Source organism: Aspergillus sydowii (assembly GCF_001890705.1).
Source record: "Aspergillus sydowii CBS 593.65 unplaced genomic scaffold ASPSYscaffold_10, whole genome shotgun sequence".
In the NCBI taxonomy this organism is placed as follows: Eukaryota; Fungi; Ascomycota; class Eurotiomycetes; order Eurotiales; family Aspergillaceae; genus Aspergillus; species Aspergillus sydowii.
The window spans coordinates 539,911-565,954 of NW_024467868.1; the positions used below are offsets into that span (position 1 = coordinate 539,911).

The 26,044-nt window shown below is 49.1% G+C and overlaps 4 protein-coding genes across 4 annotated transcripts; all 4 read left to right on the forward strand.

The window, feature by feature from the left end:
- Positions 1-2,921: 2,921 nt before the first annotated feature.
- On the forward strand, positions 2,922-7,611 carry ASPSYDRAFT_92215 (uncharacterized protein; the record flags this gene model as incomplete). Its single annotated transcript, XM_040852634.1, has 4 exons — positions 2,922-3,377; positions 3,451-6,396; positions 6,449-6,678; positions 6,732-7,611. The coding sequence occupies 4 exons, from the start codon at positions 2,922-2,924 to the stop codon at positions 7,609-7,611; spliced, it is 4,512 nt and encodes a 1,503-aa protein (XP_040699826.1).
- A 747-nt stretch (positions 7,612-8,358) lies between these two features.
- Positions 8,359-15,626, forward strand: ASPSYDRAFT_48286 (putative tRNA-splicing endonuclease). The gene is made up of 4 exons (XM_040847598.1): positions 8,359-8,729; positions 8,810-14,984; positions 15,043-15,138; positions 15,207-15,626. Exons 1-4 carry the CDS (start codon positions 8,707-8,709, stop codon positions 15,312-15,314), a joined length of 6,402 nt encoding a protein of 2,133 aa, XP_040699827.1. The 5' UTR covers positions 8,359-8,706; the 3' UTR covers positions 15,315-15,626.
- A 3,061-nt stretch (positions 15,627-18,687) lies between these two features.
- On the forward strand, positions 18,688-21,465 carry ASPSYDRAFT_157483 (uncharacterized protein; the record flags this gene model as incomplete). Its single annotated transcript, XM_040842644.1, has 2 exons — positions 18,688-19,512; positions 19,570-21,465. The coding sequence occupies 2 exons, from the start codon at positions 18,688-18,690 to the stop codon at positions 21,463-21,465; spliced, it is 2,721 nt and encodes a 906-aa protein (XP_040699828.1).
- Positions 21,466-22,105: 640 nt separating this feature from the next.
- On the forward strand, positions 22,106-22,853 carry ASPSYDRAFT_34028 (uncharacterized protein; the record flags this gene model as incomplete). Its single annotated transcript, XM_040845177.1, has 2 exons — positions 22,106-22,123; positions 22,197-22,853. The coding sequence occupies 2 exons, from the start codon at positions 22,106-22,108 to the stop codon at positions 22,851-22,853; spliced, it is 675 nt and encodes a 224-aa protein (XP_040699829.1).
- Positions 22,854-26,044: the final 3,191 nt, after the last annotated feature.

Consider the following 26,044-nt stretch of genomic DNA (forward strand, 5'->3'; position numbering starts at 1 on the left):
TCACATGACCTGCCGGTCTCGATTCATCCGCTGACTTTGTTCACGATAGAGGAGAATGAAAGTACCATTCCTTTGATAGGATTGAATTAGTCTGACTTTTCTTGCCATGTGCAACTTTTCGAGAGAAAAAAAGCCTCGAAGTAATAATACTGTGTTATTCACAGTTAGCCTAAAGTATCTGAAGCCATTGCTGAGTGTGGTGTTGTTTGGAATATTGGTGAAGGGTGAGAGTTACTGTTTACAGTACTATGCTGTCCGCTGATGCCGATGAGCTCTGTATGCAAGATCCTACGCTGCAGGTATTGCGCGCGGACATTTGGAGTTAACCACCTATGTGGCACCTCCTCATCGTTCGAGGAATCGAGGATATTCTATAGACTTTTGCGACAACTCAGTGGGCCCGGGGAGCTTTCTTCAGCTGGCGCCAGATACGTATTACGAAATGCAGGACAGGGCTGTGCAGGAGAGGTCCTACAGGCTACCGGCCATCGCGTATCCGTAATCCAGATCAGACACAGTCAGCCTGAAATCTGAACGCACGGTAGAGCATCAGATCAGGCGCAGTCAGATTGACCACGGGGCAATGAACCGTGAAAGCAGGCGCTCCGTATCATTTCTCCTGTTTGGGAACAGTTGCGGGAACTCTCGCCCGGCCCCTCTTCACTGTCGATCCCTCCTTTCTCCGTGCGTCAGAGTGATCGCAGCACCAAATCTCCAGTCCCCACCAAGCTTCGGAGTCAGCTTCGCCTATTTGCCCCGTCTCTCCCAATGGTGCGGCAACGGTTGACCAATACCTCCGTATCCGATTTAAACATAGTGAAGCAAAAAGCAATTGAGCCGGTGTGCGGTAAGTATGCCGTGCTTGAGAGAAAATTTTGCAGGCTGTTGAACATGCCAGATTTACCATCGGATGGAGACAGCCTGTGCTGAGCCTGAGAGCGCAGTGCAATTTTGCGATATCAAAGCTAAGGAATCTAAAGTGTAAACTGTTTCGAAATGACAGCCTGAGTCCGAAAATCGAACCTTTTTCGAAGGGTAAAATGGTGATGTGCTCGGTTTACGCGTTGACTGGGGCCACGCTATACGGTATCGGGAAGCTGGCCTGTGCCGCCCGAGAAGCCAAGCAGGAGATTTTGGGGTTAGAAAAGGAGAACAGAACAAAGGAGAAAGGGAAAGGGCTGAAGCAGTTATTGTGCAAAAAAAAAAAAAACATAGTGGTCGTACATTTGCAAGTGTACACAGTTCTTGGGACTCCAAAGGTCTGAAGGCCCGTAGACAAATTGAATCACTTTAGGAGGGAGTACGTCCGTACTGTACTAGCGGAAGGGTCCGCAACGATCTCGAAGAGTATAGAAGAGTGATTCGTCGTGCAACGTTATGTACATAGACCAGAACCCCTTTTGCGCGCCTCGACGACGCCGACGTTGGATGCGAATTCCGGCCTCCTTTCCCTTAAGGCTGGGTTTTCTCGAAGGAGTTGTAGTCCGGACTCAGGGGAGAATATCCATTTTTTCGGAGACTTCTGCTGTGTGATCGAACTGTCCCTTACGATGGGTGGAGTGATTTCGCGTCGCCAGTCCACGATGACCCGTTAACTATCCTCATCGAAGTCTAGTGAGTTTCAGTCTGAAGACTTCGAGTATGGTGTCGATCAAGATCAAAATGTGGTATTTTAACGACAGATACGGAGCTACTGGCTGTCGAGTTGACCAGCTTTTGCGCACGGAAATACCAATCCAGGCTGATGGCGAGAGCCCTGACACCCTTGGTTCAGCCGAAACTGTTCAAGCGGCCAATTTAAAGAGACGCCGAATTTCCGACCGGGATCCCTCGACTCGGATCAAGAACCGTTGCTGAATAATTATTCACTCCGTCCATGGCAGTCGCCTCATCTGTACCAACGTTTGGTCCTCATGATGTGTACCAGCATTGAGTCGCGCAGGGTGTTGCCACATTGAGGATTTTTGCTTGGGAACCATATCCTGTCAGTGCCGGTTTGGATGAGGCTGGAGGATCCTCGTGGGACGTGGGAGGCCCAGCCTGCCGTATTTATGGTACCGTTCGATACACAATAAATTACCGGAAGAGGATGGATGTCGCTCGGTCAGCTTTGAGATCCCACGAGTATAGTTGCGTGCAAAATAGTCCGCAACTGAGTTCTTGTAATCCTGTAAGGGGCAGCTTCATTTTGAATCTGTGTAGAAACCTGCGTATTGCCTCTGAGTCGATGAAAAATCAGTAAGAAGCATTATAGGTGCGTGTCCAAGCATAGTTAAAATGAAACTTGCATTGCGGAGGGTGAGGATGATGGTACATCTTTATGTAAGTAAAGTGACGGTAATCCGGCGCTGCTGACCACCAATCGTGCGGCGCAGCCGGGTATTGCAGCGGTAATACACGTTCCATGTTTCCCGCGCCTTCGAGAGGAGAGTATGTCAGCCTGCGCCAGCGCTCCTCCAGAATGCTGTCCTTAACGGTTCTTGCTCTCACTCAATCTTTCACTACTTACCCCCTCACACGTCCTCCAACTACATGAGGGTTCTTCCTCACGATACCCTTGTCTTCTTATATAGCTTTCATTTAGCATATTCATGGTCCATGGTGTTTGATTTCCTTTCGCTCGTTCATCGTTTTTTCTCTAAAGCCGCCCTTCCCCTGTGTTGTGTCTACCGGACGTCTCAGTCTCATCTCGACGCACTGCCCGATCGCCTCCTGACGTTTGCCAACCGCGCACTCGCGAAATTCGACCCGAACTATCTAGGTTTCTTGTGAATAATCTTACGCCGCGCGAATATAGATATAAAACTACGTCGGCAGACTGGCTACGCTGTCGGGTTCGGCTCGCTGGAGCGGAGGCTCCCTAATATCCTATACGATTTAGTTGCGCCGCTTCACGCCGTTTACGAGCTAGTCCATTTAAGATGGCTTCAGTCAATTTCGACCGAAATGCGATTGACCCTCCGCCGCCTCCGCTCCGCCCGGAGGAGAGTAACATCTCAACGCCGACGAACCGCCAACGATGGGCGACTCATCGAGCCACCAAAGCCGGAGGTATGCGGAAACGCGTTTCCATCATGGACCGTTTCCATAAGCGCTCGGAAATGAGAGATGAGAAGCGGAAATCTACTGCGGCCAACTCGACAACGACAACAGAGCCATCGCCCGTCGCATCCCCAGACGACGAGAATAGAAAAGTTTATGTCAATATCCCCCTCCCCGAGTCTGAAAGAGACGAGGATGGCCATCCCAAAGCAAATTATCCGCGAAACAAGGTCCGCACCGCAAAATATACGCCTATAACCTTTGTTCCAAAGAATTTGTGGTTCCAGTTTCAAAATATCGCCAATATTTACTTCCTTTTCATCATTATCCTTGGTGTAAGCTTCCCCATTGTCATTTCCTGATTCAACTCATTTACACACGCGCAAAACTAACACCGATTTTCACTAGTTCTTCTCTATATTCGGTGTCGATAACCCTGGTATGAACACTGTACCGTTAATTGTTATCATTGTCGTCACAGCCATAAAGGATGCGATAGAGGATTGGCGCCGAACAGTACTCGATACCGAGTTGAACAATTCCCCCGTATACCGATTAGTTGAATGGAACAACGTGAATTCTACCGATGACAATGTTTCCTTGTGGCGACGCTTCAAGAAATCTTGTACTCGAGCGACGATTTGGACATATCGGCATCTTCGAAATTTGTTCCAGAAGAACAAGAAGAATGCCGAACCCGCAGATACCGAGCGACGCGCCTCGTATTTAACTACTGTCTCTCCAAGGGCATCCACGGACTCGCAACACGGAGATCGTGGTCAGGATGAAGCTATCCAGATGACTCCTGTTCCTTCACCAGTGCCCGATGCGCGCTCGGATTGGCCACTCTCAACTTCAGAATCAAGCCAGTACCTACACCCCGACAAAGCAGCGCGTAATAGCAAGCCCCCATCAGAGACTTCTTCGCTCTCTCCGAAGAAAGGTGGTAGTGTGGTCGATCCGACCAAACAAGCAACTGGAAATGCGAGATTTAAGCGCGACTACTGGAAAAGTCTACAAGTGGGTGACTTTGTCCGGTTGTACAATGGTGACCCCATCCCAGCAGATATTGTGGTGATGTCAACTTCCGACCCAGATGGTGCGTGTTACGTCGAGACGAAGAGTCTTGATGGTGAAACCAATCTAAAGGTCCGACATGCGCTCCATTGCGGTCGAAAGGTTCGCCATGCACGCGACTGCGAGAAATCGGAATTCATAGTTGAGAGCGAAGCTCCACACCCTAACCTGTACGCGTACAATGGTGCCGTGCGTTGGGATCAGCGTGATCCTGACTACCCCGATGCGCCCCGAACGGAGATGGTGGAACCAATTACGATCAACAATCTGCTGTTGCGTGGTTGCTCTGTTCGTAACACAGAATGGATTCTTGGTGTTGTTGTTTTTACCGGTGTTGAGACAAAGATCATGCTCAACTCTGGTGAGACACCGACTAAGCGGCCTCAGCTTGCGAAAGATCTCAACTGGAACGTTATTTACAACTTCATCATATTATTCTGCATGTGCCTCGTTTCGGCTATCGTCAACGGCGTGGCATGGTCCGAAACTGACAGGTCTTTGAATTTTTTCGAACAGGCCTACGGGAGCACTCCCGCAGTGACCGGTGTCATTACTTTCTGGGTTGCTCTCATCTTATTCCAAAATTTGGTACCAATCTCCCTCTACATTTCCCTGGAAATTGTCCGGACAGTCCAGGCGATTTTCATCCACAGCGACGTCTTCATGTACTATGAAAAACTTGGCATTGCTTGCGTGCCAAAGTCCTGGAACATATCCGACGATGTGGGGCAGATCGAATACATTTTCTCCGACAAGACTGGCACGTTGACGCAAAACGTTATGGACTTCAAAAAATGCACCGTCAATGGGGTTTCATACGGCGAAGCTTTTACAGAAGCTCAGCTTGGCCTTGTGCGACGGGAAGGAGGCGATGCTGATGCTGTAGCTGCAAGTGCCCGCGAAAGAATTGCTACGGATACTATCAAGATGATTGGGCTGCTTCGAGAAATGCACGATAATCCATATCTTCGCGATGAACAACTTACATTCGTATCCTCGGATTATGTTGCTGACATGGGTGGTCGGTCTGGTGAAACTCAGAAACAGGCAACAGAGCATTTCATGCTCGCTCTTGCCGTGTGCCATTCCGTTATAACCGAGCACACTCCTGGCGATCCCCCCCAGATAGAGTTCAAGGCACAGTCCCCAGACGAGGCTGCTCTAGTTGGTACAGCGCGTGATTTGGGCTTCACGCTACTCGGGAGATCAAATGATGACCTCATTCTCAACATTATGGGCGAGGAGAGAACGTACACTGTTCTGAATACCCTTGAGTTCAATTCTACCAGAAAACGTATGAGTGCCATTGTCCGCATGCCTGATCGCAGTATAAGACTATTTTGCAAGGGTGCGGATAGCATAATCTATTCGCGTCTGGCGCCAGGAAAGCAACAGGAACTTCGAAAAGAAACAGCTGAGCACTTGGAGACTTTCGCGCGTGAAGGTTTAAGAACACTTTGTGTCGCGGATCGAAAGCTTTCGGAAGAGGAGTACCGAGCTTGGAGTAAAGAGCATGACATCGCCGCCGCAGCGCTGACTGACCGTGAAGAGAAACTCGAAAACGTGGCAAGCTCCATAGAGAATAACCTTATGCTCATTGGAGGTACTGCGATTGAGGATAAGCTGCAGGATGGTGTACCAGATACGATCTCTTTGCTGGCTAGAGCAGGAATTAAGCTTTGGGTCCTCACTGGTGATAAAGTCGAGACTGCCATTAACATCGGTTTTTCGTGCAATCTTTTGACTAACGAAATGGAGCTCATTGTCTTCAACATTCCTGGGGATCAACCGCAACAAGCAGCACGGGAATTGGATGAACATCTACAAAAGTTCGGCCTCACAGGATCTGATGAAGAACTTGTTGCCGCACGGAAGGACCACACTCCACCTGAGGCAACCCACGCTATTGTGATTGATGGCGAGACCCTGAAATTGATGCTTACGGACGAGATGAAGCAAAAATTTCTACTTCTTTGCAAGCAATGCAAGTCTGTCCTTTGCTGCCGAGTCAGTCCCGCTCAGAAAGCGGCCGTTGTAAGACTCGTGAAGGAAGGCCTCAATATCATGGCTCTCTCCATCGGCGATGGTGCCAATGATGTCGCTATGATTCAGGCCGCCGACGTCGGCGTTGGTATTATTGGTGAAGAAGGTAGACAAGCTGCCATGTCGGCGGACTATGCCATAGGACAGTTCCGGTTTTTACAGCGTCTTATTCTTGTTCATGGACGGTACTCGTACCGACGACTAGGAGAAACAACGGCCAACTTTTTCTACAAGGTGAGCACTCTTGCAAATGACTTACTAAGCTGCCCAACTGACAATTTGAAAGAACTTGGTCTGGACTTTCGCACTTTTCTGGTATGCGATCTACAATGATTTCGACGGCTCTTATCTGTTCGACTACACCTACATTATCCTGGTTAATCTTGCATTTACATCTTTACCTGTTATCTTGATGGGGATCTTTGATCAGGACGTGGATGACAAAGTGTCACTCGCAGTTCCTCAACTATATATGAGAGGCATCGAGAGACTTGAGTGGTCTCAAACGAAGTTCTGGTATGCCTCTTCCCCTCTGAAATTCATCTAGGCCATTAAACTAAGTGACGCAGGTTGCATATGCTTGACGGGTTTTACCAGTCCGTCATATGCTTCTTTATGCCATATCAATTGTATGAGCCAGCAAACTTCGTGCACCCTAGTGGAAAAGACGTTAGCGACCGGAACCGAATGGGTATACTTGTCGCCTCTTGTGCCGTCATTGCCAGCAACACCTATATCCTTATCAACAGTTATAGGTGGGACTGGTTGACGGTATTGATCAATGCCATCAGTTGTTTGCTTATCTTCTTCTGGACTGGAGTCTATTCTTCTTTCCAAGCCTCGGCCCAGTTCTATAAAAGTGCTGCTCAAACGTACGGGACATTGTCTTTCTGGGTCGTTCTTCTGGTGACAGTCACGATATGCCTCACCCCCCGGTTCGTGGTCAAATCCGTTCAAAAGGTGTTCTTTCCGCTCGATGTCGATATCATCCGTGAGCAAATCACACTCGGCAAATTCAAATACCTGGATCAGTATGAAACGCTTGTTCCGAAGGCAACTGGCTCTGCGGACGATTCTGCGGCCTCTTCTGATCTGGGCAAACCGGTCGATTCTGGTACGAGGCAAAATCCTTTCTCAGATGATCAGCAGATCTATGCGGAATCCGTTGCCCCGACGGTTCGTACGCATAATCAGCGCGGCCAGAATGGTAGTAACGGAACCACGTATGCTTCTAGTATTGACACCACACGGAATCCCCACCCGCAGGCAGTTGACTACGTGCGATCCTCAGCCGAGCGAACGCGGCATTCCTTCGATCGGGCCCAGCACGGTTTCGACGGAGCCGACGGCTTTGCACACCCCAATACGTTAACACGCGTGGAATCATCCTTGACAACCGGTGCTCAACGGCCGCAAAGCCCTCATAGCCCGCTTCAGGGTTCGAACTGATCTCCCGTCATATCCCGCCTGAACCAATTTTGACTCTTGCATATACTAACATCATGTCTTTGACGGCTTCACGTCGGTATCTCACCACTGCATTTTGATCTGTTTCTTATCTTTGCCTGACGAGTAATCTTCTGTTTCTTCTGCTTGTTGCACCATTTGTCGATTCCCCGATAGAAGGCGTTCGGTATACAAATATGGGTGGTTGGGTGCAACCTTAACTTTTTCTTTTCTTTTCTTTTCTTTTTTTTTTTTTATACCTATTATTCTCACGCTGGGACTTTTTTCATGCTTATCTCTCCTTCGGCCCTGCCCTTGTCTTGTTTACGGCATACAAATTTGCTCGACCCTCTCTTCGCGTTTCCTTTACTGTACAAAAGCATTTGTGTGAACGCATCCTGGCCTTGAGTTTATAATCTTTCTTTTCTTATAAATAGTTTTTCTCCCGTTGATGGCGAGTCTTGTTACTTGGCGTCTTGCTTGGACAAGAGAGGCGTATGAGGACGTTTTGTGAACGTTATGTACTCTGCCGAGTTTTACAGAGACATTATTAATTGTGGATAACGATTCTCAACAAACAGTATTTCCTCAGTTAATTCATGTAGAGTTAGTTCTTGTAGTGAAGGAAAGGGCTTCCTGGAGCGCGTCGGCGCGTAAAGTGGCTGTTTAGCGTGTCTCACCGCCTTCCTTTGAATATCCCCAATAAACGGATTAATTGCCAGTGTTCATTTTCTTTCTTCAGTTAATCCCCAGGAACTGAGCACCTCTTATTTCACTTGAGAGGTGAGCCATTCTGAATCTCTTGATTCATTAGGGGTTTCTTTGCTTCAGCCATACCCTGATCACTCGACACACTGACGTACATTTAAAAACTGCACATTGGCTGCCGCAGCTCCTCTTGAAGTGCTCAGTTTCCTAAGCTTCACTATGGTCATCTAAGCTGCTTCAGTAAATACAACGCTAGCTGTCGTCAGTATAAGCTCTATTTATACCTTAGTATTCACCGCAACTTTATACCTCGCTTCTTGCCGGAGGAATGTGGTGGGACCCTTTGCTTGCCTGTGGAACATATCACTCCAGGTGTATTAGCAGGTAGCCATGGAATTCATGGATATTGTCGCGTAAGAACCAAGCGCAAGCCTTTTTACACTCGTCCCCCTTTCTTGTCTAGTTTGATGCTGAACAAATCTCCTACTGTCAGGGAGCTTCAGACCCTTCCTAGCGAACTCCATATTCTATGTCCGCGACAAAACGACGACGACCATTCACGATATGATGACGATAACGAAGTCGATGAATCAGGGAGGAGCGTTGCGCAATTGGTGGCAGAGGCTAAAGACCGCAGAGAAAAGTTCTTATCTTGCATGCGGATTCTGGCTTACAATGAGGAGGTCGAAGAGATACAAAAGTGGATTTGGGATAAGATAGACGACACGTTGGAGAAATGCGACCTTTGCATTAAACAATACTACGTCGGGAAAATACGGCTTATGGAGCAACTCAAAGAGAACTACGACGACGAAGATATCGAAAAGTTTTCTCGCATGCTTGACGACTGGGACATCAAACGGATTACCAGGAATCTGACAACTGCAACCGCCAAATTAAAAGAGGTGCCCCCAGACCAAATCGGCCTACATGTGCTGGATAGGGCGTCGCTGTTGTCCATCTTTGAGACATTGAGCTGTGATGCTATGCTACGCAACGACAGCTTACTGAAGGAACATTTCGATGAGCCGTTCAGATTGATTCAGACCAAACGCACTCTCAAGGTTTCGGACTACATTCCCGCTGTTACCCGCTTTCTTTTTGATCCCAACCAAAGCCGCAGCTTCTGGGCCATTCATTCTTGGATGCGATATCAGCGACCCCCTACCACATCGGAATTTGACTGGGCGATCAAAGAAGGCCTTATTGATGCGTTAAGGACAGCATCTCAGCAGCCGGTGCAAGTGGCTGTAATCCAACGGCTGTGGCGCGGCATGCAACTCATTGCCAGAAAGCTGGATAAGGAGCAAATAACACACAATCTACGCGCGCTTGAAATCGATCCATGTCGCCTCTCCGTTGAACATCTTGCCATTCAATCCCATGGTTTACGATTCACCATCAACACCGTTCAGATCTTTCTAGAGAAGGCACCTGGGGATTTTTGGGACGCAATGCAAACAATATCGCCTCAGGCCATTATTGAACTGGTGTTTTACAACCCGCAACTGGACGCCTTCCTTATGCAAGCCACGGAGGGCGAGGCATATGAGAAGTCAGCCATGAAGGATATGTTATCATGGGTTAAACCGTTCATGTCATCGCTGAAAGGCCCTCATCAGCCTACAGCATGTAGGTCGCTTGTTTATCAACTGATAGATCGCCTGCAGGACGAGCGCTTTCCAAACCTAGCGAGGTACCACTGCTTTGATGTCGGATTGGACAGCCTACTCCATACGCTTCGCAGTTTTACCGATCACGAAGCATCAAGAGAATCAGTAGCGCGTATTGTTCTGTCTGAGACTCTAGGGGTTGTGAGCGAATATATCAAGACAATTCTCAGACCTCCACAGTTTGCTGTTGAACAGAGTCGACAACGCAATATCAAAACACTTTGTATGGACGTCATTCGCAACACTTTAGCCCTCGAGTGCCAGTCCCTGAAGAGCGACTATGAAGTTATTCTTAAGCAAGGCTCGCTTCAGCATGGTGTTAGCACATTTTCTTCTTCCATATGGGATGCGGTTATCGTCAACCTCCACGAAGATGACCTTTCTCTTTCGACGTCCGCTTTGCTTGGTATCTTGCCGTTGGTAGGTCTTGAGAAATTTTCCACAAGAGGTGAAACTGTCCCAGAGAAAACTAAATTCAACACCATATACGACCACCTTACTCATATCGCCTGCCAAATAATCGAAAAGCTGGCCGATTTCAAACCAGAACATCTTGATGAACTTTTCAAGAGCCAGGATACTGGCAGTGCTCTTGTATCTACTCTTTTCGCAGCCGATCCCGATACCTACCAGGCGGCTGTGGGTCTCATCAAGAACGTTAGCAGCCAGTCCGCTAGAAGAGATGCAATTTCCCACCTGCTCCAGTCTTTCTTTACCACAACAATGTACGGGTTTAGTTGGTCATTCCGACGGATTTCAAATATGAAGACATTCGCTTCGGCACCGAGAATGATTCATACCGGTACAGATATCGTGGACATCCTCTGCGACAGCCAGACTGGTATACTCAGAACCCGAAAGCTTGTTGATCGCAGAGAAACCCTGTCTCTTCAAAAGCTGTGGGAATATCTCTGGCAAGCCTTGACGACCATATTCGACGAGACAGAGGAGTGGCATCGTCGCGGTAATGATAAATCAGTAATGTTGGAATTTTGCCGTGACAGCATCCAATTCGCGGATCTCTTATTCAGTCAATATGGTGTCTTCTTAGGTGCTGTTACAGATGCAGATCCCTCCCAGGCGGCTGCCGCTAGCGAAAACTTTCTCAAGCCGCCCACGGTGACAATGAGTGGAATGGCTAAGTGGCTCCGGCTCAAAGATGAATATCTTGCGACCACATTGGTTGGGCTTGTATCCAAGATTCTCCGTCGTCTAGGTGAACTTAATGTGACAACGCTAAGAGCAGATGCTTTGAGCTTCATCGAAGGAGTTGCAGTCAAGAATACTGTCAAAACGATACTTACTCCGAGGGAAAAGGCGGAACTTGTGAGAGCTCTAGAGGCCTATTACAAGAAACCCGTGGTGACTGCATCAACTGCGAGCCTCAAGAAGCAGAGCATGATTACCACATTTGCCAAGCCAACCGAATCCTCCGCCTCACCGAGTCCTTCAAGGGCGACAGATGAATTTGACGAAAGCGACGTTTCGGACAGTGTTCTACTGCAGCTTTCCCGGTCTGTTGAATTGAACAAAGAACGGATTGCGGCGGTCGAAGCGAAGAAAAAAGTGGAGAAGCCTACACGAACACTTCCTGTTACTTCGAAGCCGGCACAGGCTGCGCCTGCAGCTCCGTTGAAATCCAATTTGGCGATTCAATCCTTCCGAGAGAAACGTGAAAGGGAAAGGGAAGCTAAGAGACAGCGCGACCTCGCGGCATTGGCACGTCTGAAGAAGAATGCGCCCACAGGTGTTGCCGAACAAACAGCCATGCAAGGCTCCGCGATTGCCGGACTTGGGGTGAAGGGCAAGGATCATTCTGCTCCGGCAGATAGCATGATGGTTTCTTCTGGCTCCGAGTCCGAATCAGAAAGCGAAGATGAACTCGATAAAGAGCTGTTTGGCCCAAAAGGAAGCTCTAAGCCAGATGCCGTCAAGGCTTATGAGGAGAGTAAGAAAAAGTCATTGAAGCTTCAAGGTCCCGTTAAGAAAATCAAACAAGTGCGTTCTGCAAAGGATATGCGTGCTCGATTGGCTCCCGACCTTTCTTCGCTGCACCGTACTATTCTTGCTTGGGATTTTTTTGCAGGCGGTGATTTACCCCCTAATTCAGGACGCACTGATTATAGTCTTGTATCGAATGCTTTCCGAGATCCAATCGAGTATCAGAGAACATTTGAACCCCTCCTAATACTCGAAGCCTGGCAAGGCTTTCAATCATCGAAAGAAGAAGGTTCCTTCAAATCTTTCGAAATCAAAGTCGCAACACGTCTGTCGGTGGACTCGTTTGTCGAAGTTAGCACCGTAATGCCGGGCACTGAAGTCAAGGATTTGGGTATCGGTGAAGCAGATCTCGTTTTACTTTCTAAAGCAAGTACCCCAGCGACGAATTCGTCAGCACCTCATTGCATGGCCAGGGTTGCCAGTATCAATAGGAAAAAAGGCAATGTGGAGATTTCCTACAGGGTCAACCCTGGTAATCCTTTTATCAATTCACTTGGTCCCGGCACAGCAATTTTTGGGGCAAAAATAACATCTTTAACGCCGCTTGAGCGTGAATTCGGTGCCCTTATGGCGCTTCAATACTACGATCTTTGCGATGAGATCGTCAGAGCCAAACCGTCGCCTATCCTTAATTACTCGGATGCCAGTCTCAAGCCTGTCGCAGATAACTATAATGTTAATCCTGCCCAGGCAAAGGCCATCAAATCTGCACTGGACAACGATGCTTTTACTCTAATCCAGGGACCTCCAGGTTCTGGAAAGACAAAAACCATTGTAGCCCTTGTGGGTGCACTATTGACTAGGTCCCTTGGGGATCAAGGGGTTGCCATATCACGTCCAACAGCGCCAGGCAATTCGCGACCCGCTGCAAGAGCAACGACCTCGAAGAAACTCCTTGTTTGTGCACCCAGTAACGCTGCTGTCGATGAGTTGGTCATGCGATTCAAGGACGGTGTCAAGACAATACATGGTCGCAACGAAAGGCTGTCAGTTATTCGTCTGGGAAGGACTGATGCTATCAACACAAACGTCCTTGATGTTACTCTCGACGAACTAGTGAATGCGAGGCTAAACCAAACATCTCGGAAAGAATCGGGCGAGACAGACTTACAGTCAATATACATGGAGCATAAAGCCGCAGACACCGCATTTAAAGAAACCCGTTCGAAGATCGACCAATGCAGAGCGCAAAGCCTTCCCGTCCCGCATGAACTAGAGCGAGAATTTGATCTGCTCAAAAAGAAAAAGACCCTCTTGAGTCAACAGATCGATAACGCCAGAGACAAGAACCACACTGCGGCCCGCGACGCAGACCTTAATCGCCGACGGATTCAGCAGGAGATAATTGACGGTGCTCATGTCATTTGCGCGACCCTCAGCGGTAGTGGGCATGAGATGTTCCAAAACTTGAGCATCGAGTTCGAAACAGTCGTTATTGATGAGGCGGCTCAATCGATCGAACTGAGCGCACTTATTCCACTCAAATATGGCTGCTCCAAATGTATCCTCGTGGGAGATCCAAAGCAACTGCCGCCTACGGTTCTATCAAAGGTTGCCTCAAAGTACCAGTACGAGCAGAGCTTGTTCGTTCGAATGCAGTCAAATCACCCCAAGGATGTGCATCTGCTGGACATTCAATATCGTATGCATCCAGAAATCAGCATGTTTCCGCGCAAGGCCTTCTATGAGGGTAGGCTACAGGACGGTCCCAACATGGCGCGTCTACGTACTCGCCCATGGCATCAGAGTGAGCTTCTTAGTCCATACCGTTTCTTCGACGTGCAGGGTCTCCACCAAAGTGCTACCAAAGGGCACTCCTTGGTAAACTTTGCGGAATTGAAGGTTGCAATGCAGCTCTATGAGCGCCTTTTGACAGATTTCCGGGACTATAACTTCACCCGCAAGATTGGTATCATCACTCCCTATAAGGGTCAGCTAAGGGAGCTTAAAAACCATTTCGCCAACCAATATGGAAACTCGATCTTCAGTGTAATCGACTTCAACACTACGGATGCCTTCCAGGGTAGAGAAGCCGAGGTCATTATCTTCTCCTGTGTTCGAGCCTCTAATAAAGGAATTGGTTTCTTGTCCGATATTCGTCGTATGAACGTCGGTCTTACCCGTGCCAAGTCGTCACTTTGGGTCCTTGGCAATTCACAGTCTTTAGTCCAGGGAGAATTCTGGAAAGGTCTGATAACCGACGCTCGTCAGAGAAACTTATACACTGATGGTGATATCCCGACTATTCTCAAGAAGCCTCAGTTTACTGGCTATAAGAACGTGGAAATGGCTGAAGCCGACGCGTCAGAATCGGCGGTGCCGTCAAGGGCCCCTTCTGCTTCGTCTACCTCCCGACCATCTTCAGCATCTCTTGATAACCTTCCGTCTGAGTCACCTTTCTCCGGAACTGCGTCACGGAAAGGTACGCCTCTGATATCAAAACCTGAAGGGCCATCAGGTGGCTATAACGGCCTGGACGAAACGCGCAACTGTGGTATTTGCGGGAGCTTCGCTCACCTGACGCCCAACTGTGACAACGAGGAGTCGAAAGAAATAGCGCGGGGCAATTGCTTCAGATGCGGAGAAGCCGGCCATACAAAGTTAAACTGCGCTGCAGAACGCTGCATGGAATGTGGACAATTTGGCCATGGTTCAAATAATTGTCGTTCGACAACCGTCTTACCAAAGCATGAAAAGTCGCGAATCGCACGGGAGGAACTAAATCATTCTCGAAACCAGAAATCACGAGCTGAGAGGCAGCGACAGAAGCAACTAGGCGGGCATGATCCCAAGGTGCCCGTTATCCAAGTTCCTACAGAGAGATCGAACACCGATGCCTCGGGCAAGCGCAAGCGTACAGACTCTCCAGCGTCTGATGGCTCCAAGATTTCTCGACAAGGAAAGACCGATCAAAGTGCGCCTCGAAATGCACCGACTGGCCCGAAAAATCAGCGTCGCAAGCTTGATACTAATGTCCCTGCTCCAAGCACAGAGGTAAGTTCACAATATCTTACGAGTGTGGTTTAAGTTTAACTGACGGTATTTACCTCAGAGCTTGGTGAAACCTTCACGGGATGGGCCAGCGTACGCTCCGCTAAACAATAATAAAAATATGAAGGGGCCTCAGTCAGGCCCAGGTTCCGCAAGTGTATGTTTAGAAAGTCCACACATCGAGCAACGATTTGAAGTATGTACTGACTGGCACTCCTGCTTCAGCATCCCCCTCGTCCACCACCACAACGACCGGGAAACGGACCTCGGCCGCCACCACCCATGCGGAAAAAGAAAGATGCCGATCCATTTATTCGGCCAAAGCGACGATAAACAATACATTTTCCTCTCGGTCCGTCTTCCATACGTGCGGCCTGCTTGGATAAGCACCAGTGCTGTATCACTTTTCCTGCCTCGCATAGTCATCATTTTGCAGTACCCTTCACATTATCTGTATTACCTTAACCCCGTTTCAACTTCAGACCTTTCGGACCCAACTTATGATTGGCCTCAGCATCATTCTTCGCCCGGAGATTTAGACTGGTCGTGCATGCCATTGTCGAACACATAGCGGCAAGCATACAGTGGCGTTTGGGTTATTGCTTTTCAATTACTTTATTTACTTTTTTTTTTTTTTTTTTTTTTGCTATTCTTGCAAAGGTCTGAGCATTTTTGTGCCAAAAAGAGAGGAGGCAGGCGGTATTCATGTGCATATACCTGGTGAGCAGGACGGATTTTTCGCTTCCTCGTAGATACGATACAGACAGCTGTGGCTTGGAAATCGCCACCATATTTGGGATACAGTCCTCTGAAGCACGTTGATTGATTGCTAAACTGATTAAAGTTTGGTCCCATCTTGATTTCGTCTTCGGATCTCCAGCAGTAGATTGATCGTAAAGCAGTCCCCCGCAACCTCGGAAGCCTTTCGGGAACGGGCAGAAGGCATGACATACTCCTCCGAAAGATGGAGTTTGGTTTACACCAAGGGAGAAGCCAATCGAGAACAAAGTTCAATGAATTGGAAAGATGCACTCTTCCAATCGCGGGGCGCACTTAGCCTGCAAAAAAGGTTCAGCCTTTCCTGGAGGAGCAGTATTTAGTTGCAGGACAGCGACTCATGTCGCCAGTCCGGATGGCCACTACATAGATCAATGTCACAGGTGGCGGAAAATGGAAAGTCAAGGCCGAACCCATACACCCACTGGCTCAGGGTTCAGACCGCGCATTGTTGTCGGAGAATTTCATCTCTCGCATGGGCGATTTGGTTTGCACATTGATCTGCCGCAAGGAGGCGGCCTGTTCTCTGGCCTGAGTCGTGGTCTCGAATTTAGGGCAGCGCTAGTCAGTAGTGCGTACCGTCGTCAAAGGGATCTGAAGAGTTGCCCAGCGAAGCCTCAAATTTCCAGCAATTCAGAGCAACCTCCGCTCATTATGGCATATGCACTGGCATATCCTTTCCTCTTTGGTATTTCTTTTTTGTTTTCTTTTTTGAAACTTCAAGTCAGATGGAGCAGGCTCGCGGCACCCTTCAAGCAAACAGACAGCAGGCCCGGTCAATGTTGAAGGATTATTCAAATCGCAGCTCGCAGTGCTGGAATAATGGAAATACTACGTATTACTTATCGATTTTACTCCGTACCTAACAAGCTCAGGCGGCAACTTCGTTATCTTTCCAATTATTATTCTTAGACAACTATAAACGCCAGAAGTCTGACGAGAGAAGCCCTCACAGAGAAGGCATGTTTGCTTATTTACACTCCATGGTTTGCGTGCTATTGTTTGGTATTGTTCCGAGCCGTTACATTTTACTTTACTGCATCAAGGTATTCTCCAACGGTTGAGATTCTTAATATTGGGGATTTCTTTGGTATTTGACGAGTTGACAAAGACGAAGCGGGGACTCTGAGAAATGTGATCTGTAACAGCCACCTCCGTGGATTCTCCTTTCTTTCTTTCTTTCTTTCTTCTCCCCCATCTCCATCTTCCCCATCGATCCACTCCTCCATTGCATTCATCGTTTTTCTGGTCCTCTGATTCCGGGACCCACTCTCCTGGGTTTGCTGATGCTCCTCCTGTTTGCCCATCTGTCACAATGACGAGGATACCTGGTCTGCCACCATCCCATTAGCGCCAGCTCTGTGTTTGCCCATTTCCAGCCCCGGCAAAGTGCAGACGGGCCTAGCCTTTAGCCCCGAAGCTGTCACTCCACTCTTTATCGTGACCCACTAGGGACTCGCCGTCCATCTATCCGTCCAAAGCGTTATTTTAGCCGTGAAGGAAAAGGCGTCTGTCTCTCTTCCTTTGCATTTGCAATAACGACTAACCTCTCTGGAGTGAGAAGTAGCCGAGATACCGAACCATCCACAGACAGGATTGTAGGCTACTCTTGTTTTCCCTGGGGGGGCAAGACTTTAGGGATAATACGAGATATCCCTTGCATGGATCGACTTCAGGAACCCATGCTCGAAGCATTGACTCGGGAACAGTTCGAGGTCCAAGATTACACAGCCGGTTGATTAAACATCGATCCAATCGCTTTGATGGGAGGGGCCGTTTTCAATGGGGCAGGTCCACGGCCCAAGCCATTCTCTTTGAGACCTGCATCGGCGGAATAATGAGGCAATGCGGCAGGCCCGTAGCCGGGCGTTTCTTCGAGAAACGAGGCTTCTTCCGTTCTTCGACGGAGCAAGAATGTGCACAAAGGCCCGAGGAAGACAAATTTTACGTTCTGAAATACGCGGGTTATCTCCAGCTCTCGAATCTCTTGATCGAGTATCATTTCTGGCTCACAAGCGCCTGTCATCTCACTTGACAGTTGAAGGGATCTGCGCCAGCAGAAACTCCGACCGATGTGTTCATCGTCTGACAGAAATGATGGTCAGGATTCAGAATCTCCCGCCGACGTTTCTTAGTCCACTTTTGCTTTTTTTTTTTTTTTCGATGTCCACTTCGAGGTTGATTTTCACTTCGGTCGATCAATAGATCCACCAGTTGTGCATGCTCTCCAGTTTATTGCCAATGCTTCCCCTCCTCCTGGCCTGGATCGCTCGAGATCCGAGCACGCTGGAAGGCCTAGCATGTTAGCTTTGCTTTGGTCCAACTTTATCTCCTTATGATCAAGAACGAGATATGGGCCCCAATTGGCGTTGCATCTTCTGCACTGTTGCATCAAGCGCCAGTTCGATGAAATACCTCCGAATGCAAAAGACATTGGCGGTGCTGATTTTCGAACTGCACCTTCTTAAACTCCAGAAACCCTCTTCCTTCGTCGCGAGAGATTCTCCTTTTCTGCCGACAACTATTAGTCTTCGAACCTCGGAACTGTATTCTCATTTGCTAGCTGTTTGTAGATTGTCGGCATTCTCGATACACATTTCGCGGGCTTCCCTTGCCTTTCTTCATGCCTGGTATCCCCTTTGGGATCTTTTGGCCACCTGCATGACATTGTTGGTCCTGATCGACCATTTGGCAAACGAACGCTCCCCTTTCGGCGACTTCCATGAAAGAATACAACGTACACAGAACTTCACATCCTTGACCTGAACAAACGCTAGCCCTGCAGATATTGTCCAACACTGAGCTTCCATGCCCCTGTCGAAGCTGCTAACGTTATATCTTCCCGGTGGCTTAACCCTAACCGCGAACAATTATGCAGAAGCGCAACGAGATCGAATGGGTCCGTGAGGCACCGAGTCCAATTATCCCCATGTATCGGCCCGCTTCACAATCATCCAAACGCGTAAATTACATTATATCGCCTTTGTCCCCGAAATACCAAAAGTATGTACCCATGGCAGATGATATACAACCTCCCGCCGCTCCCAAACCACGAACGAGCAACGAGAATGTCACAGAGATTGTTCAATTCCTTCAAACCCACGTATTCTCTCACGACCAGTCGCAGTCGACTGGGCCCAAAAGCATGATCAAAGCTGGACAGAGGCGCCTCAGGTTGGCACTTCGCAACAGGAAGGGCACAGACTCGAAGGCCAAAGCCGAGGACACTTCTTGTCAAGTGGGAACACTACACAATAACAACTCCTTTCCGATATCTCAATACCGTAACTGGGGCCACAAGCGGAATTCCGCTTCGACAGCCTCTAGTTCCAAGTCTGTCCCGGACCTCAGTTTCAAGTCAAATTCTAGGCGGGATGTCGAGACCATCGGCCAGCCATGGCTGGAAAGCCCTCTTGAAACCAGAGATGAGCCGGGTTCGAAAGCAAGCAGCCAACTCTCGTCACTTGACCTCCGTGATCTCGCATCATTCGTTGAGGCTGCTGTGAACTTCTCTCAATTCGAAGGCTCCGTTCCTCCTCCTTATCAGCCACCGACAGAGCGGCACACAAAACCAGCAACCGTCGGGACCCTCGCCGCTCAACATGTACCACAGCTTGATACTCCAGTTAGATCAGCAGCCACGAGTTCAAACACGGACGCGGAGAACAGGAGCCGTAAGGCTGGCAAAGAATCACCAACGGCCCCAAGGTTCAACCATCCTGCTCAACCAAGGGCATCGGGCAACAAGGGCAATGTGAGAATCCTATTAATTTGCCTCATTTATGACCTTGAATATGCTGACCTGAAGCAGTTTGATATCCAACCTTTAGAATTGAAGCCGAAGAGCGCTAGCCCAGTCACTACTAAACCGCCGCCATCAAACTCGGCAACTAGCTCTAAGAGCTCGCCAACACTAAAACTATTCCCAGATGCGATTGTCCCGCGCTCTTCGAGTCGAACGACGTTACGCGTCCCAACCGGGCGGTCACCAACTCCAAATCGGTGCTTTTCGCCGACACCTGGCTCTCAGGACACCCCAGCGTTGGCTACTTTCTTCGGGTCAAGTAGCAGCGAGTGCAGGAGCTCCACCAACAGCCTACCCAGAATTCAAGGGGATACTCCAGAAACACGTAAATCCACCAAACCTTCCTCACGTGAACCGGAGCGACCTTTAGCAGGTGGTACGGAAAGTATCAAGCCTGAGAACACCCAATCCAAATCGAGTCGCCGTCATTCGTCATTGCTCCCTAGTTTGGTTAATGTCTTCCCCATCCCAGCACCATCCAGGCCATTGCCTTCAGTACCAGAGCCAAATCCTCGATTCCATGATGTCAATGATCAAAAGGCCTCTTTGGGCCGACAACCCGCTCAGACAAACACGAGGCATCTCACTCCAGATACTCCAAACAGCTTGTCGTCGGGGCTAAATAAAAGTTCAGAGAATAGCAAAGGTCCTACCCGTGGTCGTGATTCCCCATTTCCAATGTTAGTTACCGAATTCGAGGATCCAGCAACCACCAATACAGTGGCTGCCGGGCCACCAATACCAGTGCAGCCGCGCCATGGCTCTCTAGGGAAAGCCGAGAGTAGTCGTGCAGCGAAAGTCCGTTCAGTGATAATGAAAGACTTGCGTGCGAGTCGCCATGAGAAAAGCTCAAGTAAGGGTAAAATTGTCGAGGAAGCCCCATCTCAGGTCCATGGCCGCGACCAAATATCACCAACGCATAGTGATAATTCGCAAATGGGAACTCAACCTCAATACCAAAGAAAGATTTCGTCTGGGCCTTCCTCGCCGCCTCCTAACTCTCCTCCGCCAAACAGCCCTCCACGATATGCCTTTCAAAACCGACGGAATTGCACATCCCCAGCAAGTACGATTACCGCCGCACTTGAGGCTCTTGAAGGTGTTCCGGGTCCGACATCCGGCCGGGATCACGGCGTTTGCCAACAAAATGATAATTTGCGAAGCGTCGAAACAAAGCGTCGTCGAGAGCTCACAGAGCCAAATGTACCTGAGACGCTCGAGATACCTCTTCCCTCTTCAGATGATGAAGGTCCAGACGGGGAACACTATTGGTATCCATCGCGTAAACCCTCTGGCGAACGCCGACGGGGGAAACAAACACCTATCATCATCGGTGAGCCTGCGTCTGAGAGGGGCCGGTCGTTGAAGAAACGCCAGGCTACCGGAAACGCCCGAAGGCAACAGGATTATGGGAGATGCGAGTCCGAAAATGCTCTTGGGAAACATCGCTCTCCAAAAGACTGCCAACCTTACGAGTCCTGTCGCCGCCAAGGACAAGAACCGAAGGCTAATTTTTCACTTGAGGGACGCATCGAGCATCTCGAGCGCCAGAACAAGATACTTCAAGCTGCTCTCCTTGCGGCTTTGGATGTGGGCGTCAAACAAGATCTATCCAGTCTGCTAGCAACTTCAACAGCGTCGACCACAGCGCCTCCTCTTACGGGTAGATCTTCATCATCGATGATGAGCACCTCTATCTCTGAAGTTCCTTCGATGGAACACATCAAACACACGCGAGATAAGAAAGTCCCTTACCGTCCAGAAAGCTGGATTGCAAGTCCCGACTCGTTCACTACATGCAGTTACGACGGAGATTGCAGTGCACAAACCAGGGATTTAGAGGAGATGATAGACGAATTTGATCTCAACTGGGTCGCAGATCCATCCCACATGATGAATTAGGATGCCTCAAACCAGACGGTCGACGACTATCTACCTTCCTTTGTTGTTCACTAAGGTTGCCTGCCATTCACTTTGGATTTCCTTTCTACCTCATATCTGCAATTGACCACATACCAATTATTGCCCATATTTCCATGTTCATCTTGCTCAACGATCGCTCGCTTTGTTGTCTTCCTAATAGTGTGTCCTATTTTATGCGGCAAAATCCAGTCGCTTTGTACATAAACCGTTCCATTCTATCAAGATGCCATAATATTTGAGACTGCTTTATTTCTACACCTGCAACATCTCACTGGACTATGGTGCCTTGTATCTCTCATAAGGGAAACTATAGTCCGTTTACAAGAAGAGAGAGGAAACGATAGTATCTAACCTATGGCCACTTGCCCTAGCCAAGCCAAAGAAAGCGCTTAGTCATCTGTTATTGTAGCGGTCGATCATCGAGATTGTTGACAACAGCACAAACAGCTTCATTTATCCCACAATTAAGTGAACCTGGCGAACCGTGTCGAGCCCAACAGCTACTAGAATTTTGAACATCCCGGCCAGCGCTATAAAAGAAGCTCTATGCGTACGGTGCATCTCTGACCGGCCCAGATAACTCCACCCTTCTCGTCACCTCCCCGCAACAGCTCAGCAAATGGCGAACTCAACAACAGTACGTTTTCCCACCACCATCGGCCTCGCGAAGGCAAGATACAACAAAATATACTGACAGAATTATCTACTAGTCCCCACAAATCCCACAACACGTCTCCGCTCTTCTCTCCCACCTCACTTCCCGCCCAGGAGTCCAATCGACCCTCATCCTCTCCCGCAGAGATGGCTCCATTATCCAAACAACCGGCCTCTTAGGCCCTCCTAAACCTATAACTAGCGAAACCTCCTCTCCAGTTCCAGTTAGCGCCACTGCAGAAGACGTATCTACTACCGCCGCCGCCGCTCCATCATCTCCACAGGCAGAAACCCAACAACCCTCCATCACTTCTCCCACATCAACATCAACACAAACGAAACCCTACCAACCCTCCGCCGCAGAAGCTCTGGCAGCACATATCTTCGCATTCGTATCCAGCGCCTCGAATCTCAGTTTCTCGCTCACTCACCCGCAAGGCGAGACCGCGGCTTCAGCCAACGGTATCCATGAGTCGGTATTAGGGAATGGTTCTGTATCTGGGGCCGGATCTACACGGGAAGATGGCGATGGCGAGGGCTCGGAGGGGCAGGACGATGATGAGGTGAAGCTACTCCGGCTGCGCACGAAGAAGCATGAGATTGTGGTCGTACCTGACCGGAAGTATCTACTTTGTGTTGTGCAGGATGCGACTCCGAATTCGGCGGGTGGTGCCGCGACGGGGACGGGGATGGGAGGACGCTCCTCGAGGTAATGATAATGGTACGATATGATTGAATTTACTGGTTTCTTTTCCTCTCTTTTTTTGTTTATTCTTCCGGGTGAGGGATTGCGAATGGGTTGTTTGGTGTGGGATATACCCCTTTTGAAGTAGTATTTCTCTTCCAGGTTTGGTAACTGTTGTTTTTATGACAGTATGGAATTGCTTGGGTGTGTGAAATTGGACATAAGCGCAATAGATGTAATTAATTTAATGTAAAGTAATGGTCTATAGATGGGTAGAGTTTCTGGAATATATATGTATCAGATGTGGAATGAGAATTTACAATCAACATTCATGGTACCGTTATAGCCAAAAATATATTCGGTAATAGTTTACTTTAAACTCATTCGGAATATATAGAGCAAACTAAAGCAAACAACGTGCAAACCATGACAATTTAATGGAGGAAGCATAATCGCTCATATGCCCATACCCAAAAGATGACCATCTGTATTTGGACTAGCGGAGTGGAAGATATATCCCACGTGAATTAGTGAGTTTATGCATATGCATAGAATCAAACTGACTAATATTGGCCGCATAACCTTATTAATGAACACAAGTAGACACCTTCCTCATCAGGAAGGTAGCCATACCGCTTCAGGAACATTCGCCGGTGAACGGAAAGATTGCGCCTCTTTGCTCTCCGTCCAAATTTCCGTCTTTTTCGTCGGTTCGCCTCTCGAGCGAAGAGCCTGATTTGCTTTATGATCGTGAAAAAAATCTCGAACTTCTTGCTGCCAAAAGTGCCCCTCCCTCAGCTGCTCTAGACCAGGTTGTCGAGAGTTTGTCCAAGTTTCTGACGCGGGGAAGCCAACCAGGTGCTTGTGAGAGATCCAGAATAAGTTCATCATGATTGGCTGGGACCGGCGGCCTCTCAGAAAGCCCTGGCATGACTCAAAGTACGTGGGGCGCGGGTAAAGTAGGGAGATTTCTCTTCAACTCCAACTCCGGCAAAGGCTGAAGATGATGGGCGTCCGCCGGAGTGGTGCGGATGCGGTGGCAGTGAGAGCCTGGGGTTATTCTTAGGATTTGTCCAGCCTTTGCTCAGCCCGCGGCCTGCGCGGCCTCATGGGAGGACCTGGGCAAGTTTCCTCATCTGATGATTGGCGGTTCGATACGACCGATGATGAGCTCTACGATCTCAGCCTGTCGGTCGGAACGCGACGCCATGGCCCATGGCCCACGGTTTCTCGGATGGAAATGACGGTGGGAAATCCTAGCTATAGTCGTGTCTCCTATGGCTCTCCTGATTACGGGGGTTCGGACAAAGTAAAAATGCAAGCTGTGAGGATGGCGAGGGCCGGTATCTGAGTCAGGTCAAGCGCCCTGCACAGCATCTGCTGCCGAACACCATACGATTGGGTGCAGGCTGGCCATTTGGAAGGTGCTGCCTGGTTGGTTCCACAGACAGTTGTCATCAATCTGCGTACGACCGGAAGCGCTCTGGTTTTGACCTCCATGTCCACCTCCACGGGCACTTTCCAACTCTGAAGCTAAAAAATCAAATCATTATTCACACTCTCGGGTGATAACGTGAGAACCACCTCAACTTCACAAGTATGGCCAGCGGCAGCCTGGTTGGTTGTTGCTGCCTCCGTCAAAGCTCAGCCTGACCTGGATGGGATTTCAAGGGGTGGCGTGGCTGGCAAATCCGGCCGTGGTGGTTGGCTGACCTCCGAATTTTTTCTTTGGTTTGGGCCGTCAACCTCCGCATCAACGCAGCGAATCCAACTGGCTGGCCGCATTCAGGAGCAGGGTGAGGGAGGGATGGATGGACGGATGGATGAATGGATTCACAGGTGTTCATGCTCTTTCTCTGCTTCCGTCGAATGATGGGCACGCGGATGGAGACAGGACTACTCTCTTCGGAATTCCATACATGCACGTCCAACCACCGTCGCATCCTATTGTTCATGCCAACTAGCCGATATCGCGCTACTCTACTAGTCTGAATCTGATTCAAGTACGGAGTATGGAAGTGGAATTCGAGTCGAACCTCCCCAAGACCTGGAGGCGAGAAGACTACAAAGCAATAGTCGACGGAGGATGACGTTTGGGGAAGGAGATTCTAGCCTCGACGGACAAAGGCCGCTAACAGTCCATGTCGGGTCTATCGCCCGTTATCATAATGACTACGCACCAGAAAGCCTTCCGGAGTCCGGATCGTAGCCAGCATTCTGTTAGTCATTTGGGAAAAGACAAGATAAAAGCCAAAAAGGTGCATGGCACAAAGCGCCGTGGCTGTTTGGATGGGAAGGCAGACCTCACGGAAGACAAGGGGATGGAAATAATGAATAAATTATTAAGTTAAGATTAAGATAGAATAATTATAGAATGAAAAGCAGAACCAGCCAGGTCGGGCTGTGTTGCTATCTCAGGCCGGGGGTGAAGACGAAAGAGTCATCGACATCCGCACCCGTCCCTCAAGTCTCATTCTGCTGCCGTCGCCAGTCGCCGTCGCTGGCTGCTCTCTCTGCCTTCCCAATCTCCTCCCTCTTCCTTTTCTCTCCCCCAGGGCTGAATTGACTCCCTCTTTGCCCTTCTATCCTTATTCTCTTCAACAGCCTCTTTTTTATTATTTTTTTTTACATTTTTTTTATTCTACACTTCCGACTTTCTCGATGATTATTCTGGCGTCTGTGTAGTTGGCCCTGCTGTTTCTGTTCTCCTGTTTTCGCCATCTCGGTGGTCCCTGCATCCGCTCTCTCCCTCAGTTCCGCCACTCTTGCCACTCCACGGTGAGTAACCCTCTGATCTTGACTGTCTTGCAAATCGTCGTTTCTTATTGTCGCTCCTGTGCCACTCTTCTTCTGCCCAGTTCTCTCTCTCCTCTGCCTTACCAAACCATTATCTCTTATTATTCTTTGTCTTTCACTGGGCCCGCAAGTTAGTCATTTGCCTTGGACTCCGCCGCCCTCCCCGTATAGTCACCAGACGGCGGACCCTTGGTTTCTGCCCGTTCGCCTTTACGTTGGAGTCATAACCAGGCGCCAGAGGATCCATAAATTCGGAAGAATCTCTTTGCTGACTAGTTCTTCCTCACATCAGCCTATTCGAGCCTCATAACGACACTCTTCCTCGTCGCTTGATCTCGTGTTTGCCTCCCGATAAACAGCTGACTGCCTGGACAAGCGCCGGACGACACCGTACCTGCCTGCTTGCTTAGTCGGTCCGCCGTT